Source organism: Mobula hypostoma, chromosome 3, assembly GCF_963921235.1.
Source record: "Mobula hypostoma chromosome 3, sMobHyp1.1, whole genome shotgun sequence".
In the NCBI taxonomy this organism is placed as follows: Eukaryota; Metazoa; Chordata; class Chondrichthyes; order Myliobatiformes; family Myliobatidae; genus Mobula; species Mobula hypostoma.
The window spans coordinates 139,292,469-139,305,472 of NC_086099.1; the positions used below are offsets into that span (position 1 = coordinate 139,292,469).

Genomic DNA, 13,004 nt, shown 5'->3' on the forward strand with positions numbered 1-13,004 from the left:
TGTCTCTGAGCGGCTGCAGGACATTCTGGAGTGGGGGGGGGGTGGGGGTGAACAGCCAGTGGTTGTGGTGCACATAGGTACCAATGATATAGGTAAAAAACAGGATGAGGTCCTACAAGGTGAATTTAGGGAGTTAGGAGATAAACTAAAAAGTAGGATCACAAAGGTAATAATCTCTGGATTCCTACCAGTGCCACGTGCTAGTCAGAGTAGAAATAGGAGGATATATCAGATGAATACGTGGCTTGAAAAATGGTGCAAGGGGGAGGGATTCAAATTTCTGGGGCATTGGAACCAGTTCTGGAGGAGGTAGGACTGGTACAAACAGGATGGTCTGCACCTGGGCTGGACTGGAACCAATGTCCTAGGGGGAGCGTTTGCTACTGTTGTTCAGGAGGATTTAAACTAATGTGGCAGGGGGCTGGAAACAAGTGCAGGGAGACAGAGGGTTGTAAAATGAGGGTAGAAGCAAAAAGTAGTAAGGTGAAAAGTAAAAGTGGCAGGCCGGCAAATCCAGGGCAAAAATCAAAAAGGGCCACTTTTCAACATAATTGTATAAGGGCTAAGAATGTTGTAAAAGCAAGCCTGAAGGCTTTGTGTGCCAATGCAAGGAGCATTCGTAACAAGGTGGATGAATTAAATGTAAAGATAGTTATTAATGAATATGATATACTTGGGATCACAGAGACATGGCTCCAGGGTGACCAAGGATGGGAGCTCAACATCCAGGGATGTTCAATATTCAGGAGGGATAGACATGAAAGAAAAGGAGGTGGGGTAGCATTGCTGGTTAGAGAGGAGATTAACGCAATAGAAAGGAAGGACATTAGCCGGGAGGATGTGGAATCGACATGGGTAGAGCTGCATAACACTAAGGAGCAGAAAACGCTGTGGGAGTTGTGTACAGGCCACCTAACAGTAGTAATAAGGTTGGGGATGGCATTAAACAGGAAATTAGAAATGTGTGCAATAAAGGAACAGCAGCTATAATGGGTGACTTCAATCTACATATAGATTGGGTGAACCAAATTGGTAACGGTGCTGAGGAAGAGGATTTCTTGGAATGTATGCGGGATACTTTTCTGAACCAACATGTCGAGGAACCAACTAGAGAGCAGGCCATTCTAGACTGGGTATTGAGCAATGAGGAAGGGTTAGTTAGCAATCTTGTCGTGCGAGGCCCCTTGGGTAAGAGTGACCATAATATGGTGGAATTCTTCATTAAGATGGAGAGTGATATAGTTAATTCAGTAACAAAGGTTCTGAACATAAAGAAGGGTAACTTTGAAGGTATGAGACGTGAATTAGCTAAGATAGACTGGCAAATGACACTTAAAGGGTTGACGGTGGATATGCAATGGCAAGCATTTAAAGATCGCATGGATGAACTACAACAATTGTTCATCCCAGTTTGGCAAAAGAATAAATCAGGGAAAGTAGTGCACCCGTGGCTGACAAGGGAAATTAGGGATAGTATCAATTCCAAAGAAGAAACATACAAATTAGCCAGAAAAAGTGGCTCACCTGAGGACTGGGAGAAATTCAGAGTCCAGCAGAGGAGGACAAAGGGCTTAATTAGGAAAGGGAAAAAGATTATGAGAGAAAGCTGGCAGGGAACATAAAAACTGACTGTAAAAGCTTTTATAGATATGTGAAAAGAAAAAGATTGGTTAAGACAAATGTAGGTCCCTTACAGTCAGAAACATGTGAATTGATCATGGGGAACAAGGACATGGCAGACCAATTGAATAATTACTTTGGTTCTGTCTTCACTAAGGAGAACATAAATAATCTTCCGGAAATAGTAGGGGACTGAGGGTCTAGTGAGATGGAGGAACTGAGGGAAATACATGTTAGTAGGGAAGTGGTGTTAAGTAAATTGAAGGGATTAAAGGCAGATAAATCCCCAGGGCCAGATGGTCTGCATCCTAGAGTGCTTAAGGAAGTAGCCCAAGAAACAGTGGAGGCATTAGTGATAATTTTTCAAAACTCTTTAGGTTCTGGATTAGTTCCTGAGGATTGGAGGGTGGCTAATGTAACCCCGCTTTTTAAAAAAGAAGGGAGAGAGAAACTGGGGGATTATAGACCAGTAAGCCTGACATCGGTGGTGGGGAAACTGCTGGAGTCAGTTATCAAAGATGTGATAACAGCACATTTGGAAAGCGGTGAAATGATCGGACAAAGTCAGCATGGATTTGTGAAAGGAAAATCATGTCTGACGAATCTCATAGAGTTTTTTGAGGATGTAACTAGTAGAGTGGATAAGGGAGAACCAGTGGATGTGGTATATTTGGACTTTCAAAAGGCTTTTGACAAGGTCCCACACAGGAGATTAGTGTGCAAACTTAAAGCACACGGTATTGGGGGTATGGTATTGATGTGGATAGAGAATTGGTTGGCAGACAGGAAGCAAAGAGTGGGAATAAAAGGGACCTTTTCAGAATGGCAGGCAGTGACTAGTGGGGTACTACAAGGCTCAGTGCTGGGACCCATTGTTTACAATATATATTAATGACTTAGACGAGGGAATTAAATGCAGCATCTCTAAGTTTGCGGATGACACGAAGCTGGGCGGCAGTGTTAGCAGTGAGGAGGATGCTAAGAGGATGCAGGGCGACTTGGATAGGTTAGGTGAGTAGGCAAATTCATGGCAGATGCAATTTAATGTGGATAAATGTGAGGTTATCCACTTTGGTGGCAAGAACAGGAAAACAGATTATTATCTGAATGGTGGCCAATTAGGAAAAGGGAAGGCACAACGAGACCTGGGTGTCATTGTACACCAGTCATTGAAAGTGGGCATGCAGTTACAGCAGGCGGTGAAAAAGGCGAATGGTATGAGGGCATTAATAGCAAGAGGATTCGAGTACAGGAGCAGGGAGGTACTACTGCAGTTGTACAAGGCCTTGGTGAGACCACACCTGGAGTATTGTGTGCAGTTTTGGTCCACTAATCTGAGGAAAGACATTCTTGCCATAGCAGGAGTACAAAGAAGTTTCAACAGATTGATTCCTGGGATGGCAGGACTTTCATATGAAGGAAGACTGGATCTACTAGGCTTATACTCGCTGGAATTTAGAAGATTGAGGGGGGATCTTATTGAAATCTATAAAATTCTGAAGGGATTGGACAGGCTAGATGTAGGAAGATTGTTCCCGATGTTGGGGAAGTCCAGAACGAGGGGCCACAGTTTGAGGATAAAAGGGAAGCCTTTTAGGACCAAAATGAGGAAATACTTCTTCCCACAGAGAGTTGTGAATCTGTGGAATTCTCTGCCACAGGATACAGTTGAGGCCAGTTCATTGGCTATATTTAAGAGAGAGTTAGATATGGCCCCTGTGGCTAAAGGGATCGGGGGTATGGAGAGAAGGCAGGTACAGGGTTCTGACTTGGATGATCAGCCATGATCATACTGAATGGCGGTGCAGGCTCGAAGGGCCTGCACCTATTTTCTATGTTTCTATATAAACAGCTGGATTCTTTCTTAGCTTCAGGCACCATTAAAATGTAAGTATCTGTCAAGTGGACTTGCTGGATTCTTTTTTGGGTTCAGGGCATATGTAGCATTAATGTTCTGCGGTAAGTGAGGAATCTTGTTTCCAAAACAATGGTGGACTAATTGATGAAGAGTGACCAATAAAGTGGTCTAATTGGTTTATCACTATATGCTGAACACTGTGTTAATGAACACATGTTGTTTGAATGAAAGTAACCAGACTGAGTTAATGACATGAGAACAAAAGATCCAAGTGTTTATCTGTTTCTGGGTCTCTCTGCTGTGTGTAGTGTGTAAATATATTGAGCTGCATTCCCTGGTTTCGCTGGACTTCACCAAGAGTGGAAATTGTGATTTGTGCCTGGACCCAGAGTTGGTTTCACAAGTGATTCGGAATTTGGAGTTCCCCTGACAAAGCTACAATCAAGTGGTGACTAAGAATTATGAGTCCTGAAATATTTGTGTTTAGCCATGTAATATGTTGTGTGGTTTATTTGTGTTTTCTATTTTATAATAATAAATTAGGGTTAAGTTACTTTGTTGTGCTTGTATGCTTTTTAACACTTCTGCTGGACACACAAATAGTTTCAGTCTGATTAACCCAGCCCATTCCCAGGTTAGACGCTATTAGTAGCTTCCAGATGAAGTTGGACATTATCACTGGCAAAAGCACATCCCTCCCTGATGAGCCTTAACCCTTTGGACAGAAGGGGATTTGAAAGTTCACACCCATCCTGACAGCCTCCCATTCACATAAACTCAGTCACCATCGCAGATGTTAAGATCAGTCTTCCGTAGAGTGAACCCATGGGAAACATCTGGTTCAGCTACCAATGAAACAAGTCTACAGCAAATGCCATCTCCTGGCCCTACACTCACATCGGACAGTATGGATACTTCAGACTATTGCTTATTGATTCCAGCTCCAGCTTCAGTACCAGAATTCTAAACAAACCTATTTCCAAACTCTGAGACATGGGAGTCAATATCTCTCTTTGCAAGTGGATCCTTGACTCATTGAGCAATAGACTGAAAAACAGTAAGATAAGCAGCAACACCTCCACCATGATTATCCTCTGCATGGTGCCCAACAAGATCGCATCTCAGTCTGTACTCTATTCCATTTCCACTCACAACTGTGTGGCCAGTCCGTCAATAGGCTCTCAAATGATACTACCCCAGTGGGCTGTATCTCAAATAATGAGTCAGTGTATAGGAAAGAGATAGAAAGCCTAGTGACAATGGCCTTACCTTCAATGTTAGCAAAACAAAAGAACTGGTTATTGACATCAGGAAGGGGATAGTGGACACACTCTCGCTTACATCAACTGTGCTACAATTGAGAGGGTTGAGATCTTCATGTTCCTACAAGTGACCATCACCAATAAATTAGCAAATTTGCCGATGACACAAAGCTGGGTGGCAGTGTGAAATGTGAGGAGGATGTTATGAGAATGCAGGGTGACTTGAACAGGTTGGGTGAGTGGGCAGATGCAGTTTAATGCGGAAAAATGTGAGATTATCCACTTTGGTGGCAAGAACAGGAAGGCAGATTACTATCTGAATGGTGTCAAGTTAAGAAAAGGGAAGTACAACGAGATCTAGGTGTCTCTGTTCATCAGTCACTGAAAGTAAGCATACAGGTACAACAGGCAGTGAAGAAAGCTAATGGCATGTTGGCCTTCATAACAAGGGGAGTTGAGTACAGGAGCAAAGAGGTCCTTCTGCAGTTGTACAGGGCCCTGGTGAGACCACACCTGGAGTATTGTGTGCAGTTTTGGTCTCCAAATTTGAGGAAGGACATTCTAGCTATTGAGGAAGTGCAGCGTAGGTTCACAAGGTTAATTCCCGGAATGGCGGGACTGTCATATGTTGAAAGATTGGAGCGACTGGGCTTGTATACACTAGAATTTAGAAGGATGAGAGGGGATCTGATTGAAACATATAAGATTATTAAGGGATTGGACATACTAGAGGCAGGAAACATTTTCCCGATGTTGGGGGAGTCCAGAACCAAAGGCCACAGTTTAAGAATAAGGGGTAGACCATTTTGAACGGAGTTGAGGAAAAGCTTTTTCACACAGAGGGTTGTGGTTCTGTGGAATGCTCTGCCTCAGAAGGCAGTGGAGGCCAATTCTCTGGACTCTTTCAAGAAAGAGTTAGATAGAGCTCTTAAAGATAGCGGAGTCAAGGGATATGGGGAGAAGGCAGGAAAAGGGTAGTGATTGTGGATGATCAGCCATGATCACAGTGAATGGTGGTGCTGGCTCGAAGGGCTGAATGGCCTACTCCTGCACCTATTGTCTATAACCTATCCTGGTCCAACCACATTGACTCCACTATCAGAAAAGCCCACCGGTGCCTGTACCTTTTAGGGACACTAAAGAAATTTAGCATGTCCCTTTGACCCTCACCAATATTTATTGATAAGCCACAGGAAACATCCTATCTGGATGCATCACAGCTTACATGTGACAGCTAGAAACTTCATAGAGCTGTAAATACAGCTCACCACAGCTCAGTTCTAACTAGTTTCAGTTGCATGCTCTTGTGTGGCTGCTAGATGTTTCACTGTGCTTAGAATAAACAGTTTTAAAATAGCATCAGATGTGCGTGCTTGGGTACAAAAAGCAATGATTTTTGTTGTCACTGATGGTTGGCGAGAAATAAGTGGTAAGACTATTCAGACCTGTATTGTTCACTGTGGTTTTAAGCATTCAGGCCTGGGGATACCAGAAATGGCCATGAGTGAAAATGAAACGATTTCACTACTTCAACAAGTTAGGGACTATGAAGAATTTGAAGTTATTGGTAATAATATTGTCAATCATCAGCCCACTTTCCCGGCTAATCAGGATCCTCCTATAATTTTTGATAGTCTTCTTGATTAGTTATGGTACTATCAGTTTTATTATCATCCACAAATTCATATCCAACTTTTTTTTACATTAGTAACAAACAACAAAGGTTTCAGCACTGACCTCCATGGCAGACCACCAGTCATAGGCGTCAGTCTGAGAAACAACCTTCAACCATACAACCAATTCTGTATCCAATTAGCTATCTCTCCCTGGATCCCAAGAGAACTAACCTTCCAGACTAACACAGACAAAATTCTGGAGGAGCTCAGCAGGCCAGGCAGCACCTAGGAAAAAAGTACAGTTGATGCTTCAGCCCAAAATGTCGATTGTACACTTTTTCTAGAAGCTGCCTGGCCTGTTGAGTTCCTCCTGCATTTTGTGTGTGTTGCTCAGATTTCCAGGATCTGCAGATTTTCTCTTGTTTGTAACCTTCCAGACTAACTTCTTTCTCAAATTAAGGTTCTTTCTCAAATGCCTTGCTAAATCCATATCGACAACATCCACTTATCTACCCTTTTAGTTACCTCCTCGAAGAGTTCCAAGAGAGTTGTCAGACATGATTTCCTACGGATAGAGTAGTGCTGGCTTTTTCTATTTAGGCCTTACCTATCAAAATGATGATTAATCCTACCCTCAGTATCCCTTCCAGTAACTTACCCAGCACTGATGTCAGACTCAGTGGCTTGCAGTAGCCTGGCTTGGCTTTGCTGCCCTTCTTAAATTAAGATACAACATTAGCCACCCTTCAATCTTCTGGAGCTTTGCCCGTGACTAAAGGTAAGGCAAATATCTCTGTAAGGCCCTCCACAGATTCTTTATCAGCTTCTCACAGGACTGAGGATGCACTCGGTCTGGCCCTGGGATTTATCCACCTTGGTGTGCTTCAAGTCTGCCAAAACCTACTCGCTGGTAATTCATATGTGCTCCTGGACATCATCACTATTTCCCTCATTTTTTTGTATCTATTATTTTCTTCTGGTCAACAAGTTCAGTTGTTCAAGACCTGGTAAGTGTGGGGTAATGAGGAACCCAGCAGCAACGTTACTCACCAGAAACTAGGTCCTTCCTTCTCAGCATTACATTTCACCAGGCAATTCCTACTAGATTGCTTTATATCATATGGTTTTAACATCGAGAAAACTTTATCTGTGTATTTTGTTTCTTCTTTACAGAATCTTCTTTAAAAATAAATTCAGTTCCTTGCATTTGGCAGCTCAGAGCTGGTATCCATTGACACTGTTTCTACATCATGTTGTGGTCACAAGAGGAATGGGAGTAATTAGGCATTTGAAGTCAAGAGCAGAACAAGGACATAGTGGGCCTGATGGTGCAATATCATATTTAGAGGTTAATTCTGGTAAAAATGTAATCTCCAATAAACCTCTTACCTTGATAAGATCTTTTGGCTCCTGATCCTCTTCAACAACAATAAGTTGTGCTCTGCCATTTCTTTCATTGTCTCGAATGCTTGTGGCAACCTGGGCAGCTTTTAGACGTTCAAACCTGTTGCACTTTGAGCCACACCATTGATAAATAACCTGTTGAGCATAAAGTAAACATATTAAAATCAAATTTTGTCATAACTGTGACCTCAGAAGTTTGAACTGTACTGGTACAAAGGCCTTATGATTAAGTCACTGGACTGGTAATGCAGGAATATAAAAAGAAATACAATATTATTATATTGATGCACATTGCTTGCAAAATAGATCCTACTTTAAGAATTGTTACAATGGTTTATCCCAAACCAAAAAAAGAATTCTTGAAGTTCACTGAACAGCTATTCCATATTCACTTGTGTGGCAACAGTTTATTTTTTTCCCTATATTACTTGGAACTCACTCAGGTCACCAGCATTGCAAACAGAAAAACGTGGCAGATGCCTGCTTCCTCAGTTGTTCACCTGCTTTATGTGTTTTTTCACATTTCCATGGTTTCCAAGCAAGGCAAGCACAAGTCTACCGTAGATAGCTGCTGAGGATCAAAGGCAGGAGGAGATCCTCCCATCTACCTTATCCCTGCTTCCTCCATTGTTAGCCCAAACAGACCAGCATGTTAGCAAACTGGAGGTGAGCTCCACATTGGACAGGTTTGAAGGAAGCAGAGATACTTCAGGTTTTGTCCCTAATCCCAACAGAATGGTCTTGATTTGAGTGTGGAGTGGTTGGGTGGTGAGCTGGGCCAATCCATTGGTTTACATTCTGATAGTCTGCTGCTTAACTTTTGACTGATGCAGTGCTTGTTTGCAATGAACAAATCCAACACCCAATGAAAACTAATTTATAGATGCTGGAAATCTGAAATAGTAACAGAAAATGCTGGGAAACTCAGCAAGTCTGGCAGCATTTGAGGAGAAGTGAAACAGGCTACTTTTCCTGTCACAGAAATAAGGAAGTTAGTCAAGGTAATGGAGAAGGTGGAGGAAGACAGTGAGTGGAACTAAGGAAATTTCTCTGAGAGGATGAAATAATTGCACACTTCACTCAAAGTTAACAGGTTCACTGAGTGAGTCACTCAACTAACCTACAACCCTCTGAAATTGCAGCACAAAGAATCAACCCTGAAATTGTCACCAAGCCTATTGACAAAGATAGCACGGTAGCTGCTGGAAAAATGACCACTATTGTCCATAATAATCCATAAAATATAGGAGCAAAATTAAGCCATTGGGCCTATCAAGTCTGTTGTTTCTCATCAGAATTCTCCTACATTAACCAAAGCCCCCTTACCCTTACCAATCAAGGACCTCGCCCTTAAATAAACCCAGTGACTGGGCTTTTTCAGTTGTCTGTGACAATACATTCTACAGGTTCACCACTCTCTGGCTGAAGAAATTCCTCCTCATCTCAGTTTTAAAGCAACACCCCTTTAATTTGAGCCTGTGCCCTCAGATCCTACAATCTCCTACTAATGGAAACATCCTCTCCACACCCCCTCTGTTCAGGCCTTTCAGCATCTGGTAGGTTTCAGGGAGATCCCCCCTCATCCTTCTGAACTCTATCAAGTACAGGCCCAGAGACATTCTCTCATGTTCTGGAATCATTCTCGTGGACCTTCCCTGGATCCTCTTCAGAGACATAGAGATGGTGTCCAAAATTGCTAACAACATTCTGAAAGCCGTCTGACCTACACCAATATGAAGCCTCAGCATTACATCCTGGCTTACAGAATCAGAACCAAGTTTAATTGCAGCAGCAGAACTATGCAATACATAGCAATAAAAATTCTAAATTACAATTGGTATATATGAAAAAAGTAATTCAGTAGCTACGCAAAAAGAGAGGAAAAAATATACTGAGGTAGTATTCACAGGTTCATCGTCCATTCAGAAATCTCATGGCGGAGGGAAGAAGCTGTTCCTGAGAAATGTTGAACATTTGTCTTCAGGCTCCTGTACTTCTTCCTTGATGTTAGCAATGAGAAAAGGGCACTTTCTGGGTGATTGAGGGTCCTTAATGATGGTTGCTGCCTTTTTGAGGCATCACCTTTTGAAGATGTCCTAGATGCTGGGGAGGTTGGTGCCCACAATGAAGCCGAGAGAGTTTACAACTTTCTGCAGCTTATTCCAGTCCTGTGCAGTGGCCCCTCCATCCCACATGGTGATGCAACCAGTTAGAATGCTCTCCACTGTACATCTGTAGAAATTTGTGAGTGTCTTTGGTACATACCAATACTCAAGGTCCTAATGAAACCGTTGCACCTGCTGTTGCACCTTCTTTGTAATTACATCAATATGTTGGGCCCAGGATAGATCTTCAGAGATGTTGACACCCAGGAATTTGAAACTGCTCACTCTTTACACATGTGACCCCTTGATGAGAATTGATAAGTGTTCCCTTGACTTCCTTTCCTGATGGCTGCACTCAGTCCCTTGGTTGAGGGCAAGGTTATGGCTGTGACACCACTCAACCAGCTGATTTATCTCTCTCCTGGATGCCACCTCATCACCATCTGAAATTGTGCCAACCATGGTTGTGTCAGCAGTAAATTTATAGATGGCCCTTGAGACGGCACAATCGTGGACATAGAGAGCAGAGCAGTGAGATAAGCACACATCTTTGAGGCATGCCAGTGTTGATTGCTAGCAAAGAGATGTTATTTTTGATCCACACAGACTGTTATCTCACGGTGAGGACGTCAAGGAACAAGTTGCAAAGGGAGGTACAGAGGCCCAGGTTTTGGAGCCTGTTGATTAGAACTGAAGGTACGATGGTGTTGAATGCTGAGCTGTCATCAATAAACAGCAACCTGACATAGGTACTGTTATTGTCCAGGTGACATGAGATTGTATTCACCGTAGACCTATTGTGGTGACAGGCAAACTGCAGCAGGTCCAAGACCTTGCAAAGACAGGAGTTGATTCTAGCCATGACCGACCTCCCAAAACACTTCATCACAGTAGCTGAGAGTGCCACGGGATGCTAGTTGTTGAGGCAGCTCATCCTGCTCCTCTTGGACAGTGGAACGATTGTTGCCCTTTCGAAGCAGATGGGAACCTCCGACTGCAGCAGTGACAGATTGAAGGTGACCTTGAACACCCCTGCCAGTTGGTTGGCACAGGTTTTCAGTGCCCTACCAAGTACACCATTAGAGCCTGATGCCTTGTGAGGGTTCACCCCACGAAAGATGATCTGACATCGAACTCCAAGACAGAGATCACAGGGTCTTCAGATGCTGCTGGTTCTCACACAGGTGTAGTTTTATTCTACCTTTCAAAGCTGGCATAAAAGGCCTTGAGCTCATCTGGGAGTGAAGTATTGCATATTTACACAATGTTAAGTTTTGCCTTTTAGGAAGTGATAGCCTGCAAACCCTGCCAAACCCGACATGCATCTGATTCCATCTCTAACCTCAATCAGGATTGTTTATTCACCCTTCGAATAGCCTTCTGTACGGCGTAGCTGGACTTCTTGTATATTTCTGGATCACCGGTCTTGAATGCCACAGAGCTAGCCCTCAGCAGACTATGAAGCTCCTGGTTCATCCAGAGCTTTTGGTTTGGGAAGGTCCGGTATGCTCTCAAAGGCACACACTCATCTGCACAGGTTGTGATGAAGTTGCTGAGAACTGTGGCACATTTATTCAGACTCGAAGATGACTCCCTGAATATTGTCTAGTCCACTGACTCAAAGCATTCCTGTAAGTGTTCCTCCACCTCCTATGACCGTACCTTCTTGGGCCTCACCACTGATGTGGCAGTCTTCAGTCTCTGCCAAGACACTGGGAGTAAAAGTACAGCCAGATAATTGAACTTCCCAAAGTACAGATGTGGGATGGCATAGTAAGTGTTCTTACTGTGCAATAAGAGTAGTCAAATGTGTTGGTTCTTCTGACTTCACAGGTGATATGTTGGTGCTAGGTCCTGTTTGAAATCTCCCTCAATGACATGGAAGGTATCAGGGTGTGCATTTTCGTGCCTACTGATAACACTGCCCAGCAAATCCAGAGTCTGCCTGATGCTGGCCTGAGGTGGAATGTGCACTGCTTCCAAGATGGCAGTGAAAACTTCCCTTGGCAAATAAAATGGATGACATTTGATTGCTAAATGATCCAAGCTGGGTGACAGGACTGAGACAGAATTGCCACGTTGGTGCACCATAATGAATTAATCACAGAGCATACTCCACATCCCCTATTTTTAAAAAACTCAGCTGACTTGTCTTTGCAGAGAATTGTGAAACAATCGAGCTGCAGGGCTGTGTCTAAAATAGTGCGATTTTGGCATGTTTCTGTGAAGCAGAGTACATAGCTGTCCTTGATGTCCCTCTGATGCAGCAATCTTACTCCGGGGTATTCAGTTTTATTTTCTAGGGACTGTACAGGATAACCAAGAGTGGGGGTCTAAAGCCTTTGTGCTTCAATATGTACTCGAGTCCTCTCAAAAGGGATGTTAAAATTGTATTTGCCTTCTTTACCACAGATTCAACCTGAAAGTTAAACTTGACATATTCCTGAAGTGTCTCAAGTTCTTTTGCACCTCTGAATTTGGAACTTTCTTCCCATTTAGAAAATAGTCTACACCAGGGGTAGGCAACCTATGGCCCACTGGTCGGATCCAACCTGTGAAAGTATTTTGACCGGCCCATGAGCAAATATTGAGATACTATGCTTACCCAGCCCGCAAGCGATTTTTCCTTATTCTGAGTGTTTCACGCGACCACAATGATGGACATGCATGGCATCTTGTTACACTGGCCTCAGGTTCCATTTTGTTCCAAACCAAACACTGGTATATACAAATGACGGGAAGGCAGACTACCTTATTAATATGTATTAGATACTCTCTGTGCACGTACAGGTTTTCAGATGGGATTGTTCAAATTTATAAACAGAAACAGCGTCACTGTGTTTTAACAAGAAATCCATGCTAAATATCCAGATATTTACATGTGCTAAGATACTTGTTGAATAACTCACGTTTCAAAATAAGATCAAAGAAAAAAATTCCAAAGGTAATGAATGGTAGGCAGGAAGGTAGACACTGAGTGCCGAAATTTCCAAGACTCTTAGACACTAGATTACATCCTTTTTTTTCTTTTCAAATCTTTTTATTATTATTATCCAAAATTAACAAGAGTACATCGAAGTAAGCAACACTTACAATGTCTCAAGAAAAAAAAACATTAAAGATTGAAAAAGCTTTGGTG

At 42.8% G+C, this 13,004-nt stretch overlaps 1 protein-coding gene across 1 annotated transcript in view; it reads right to left on the reverse strand.

The window, feature by feature from the left end:
• scin (scinderin) overlaps positions 1-13,004 on the reverse strand; it is a 205,283-nt gene that overhangs the window by 80,153 nt on the left and 112,126 nt on the right. Inside the window, exon 4 of the mRNA XM_063043782.1 lies at positions 7,746-7,895. Coding sequence (XP_062899852.1) covers positions 7,746-7,895 — 150 coding nt within the window. The remainder of the gene's footprint in view (positions 1-7,745; positions 7,896-13,004) is intronic.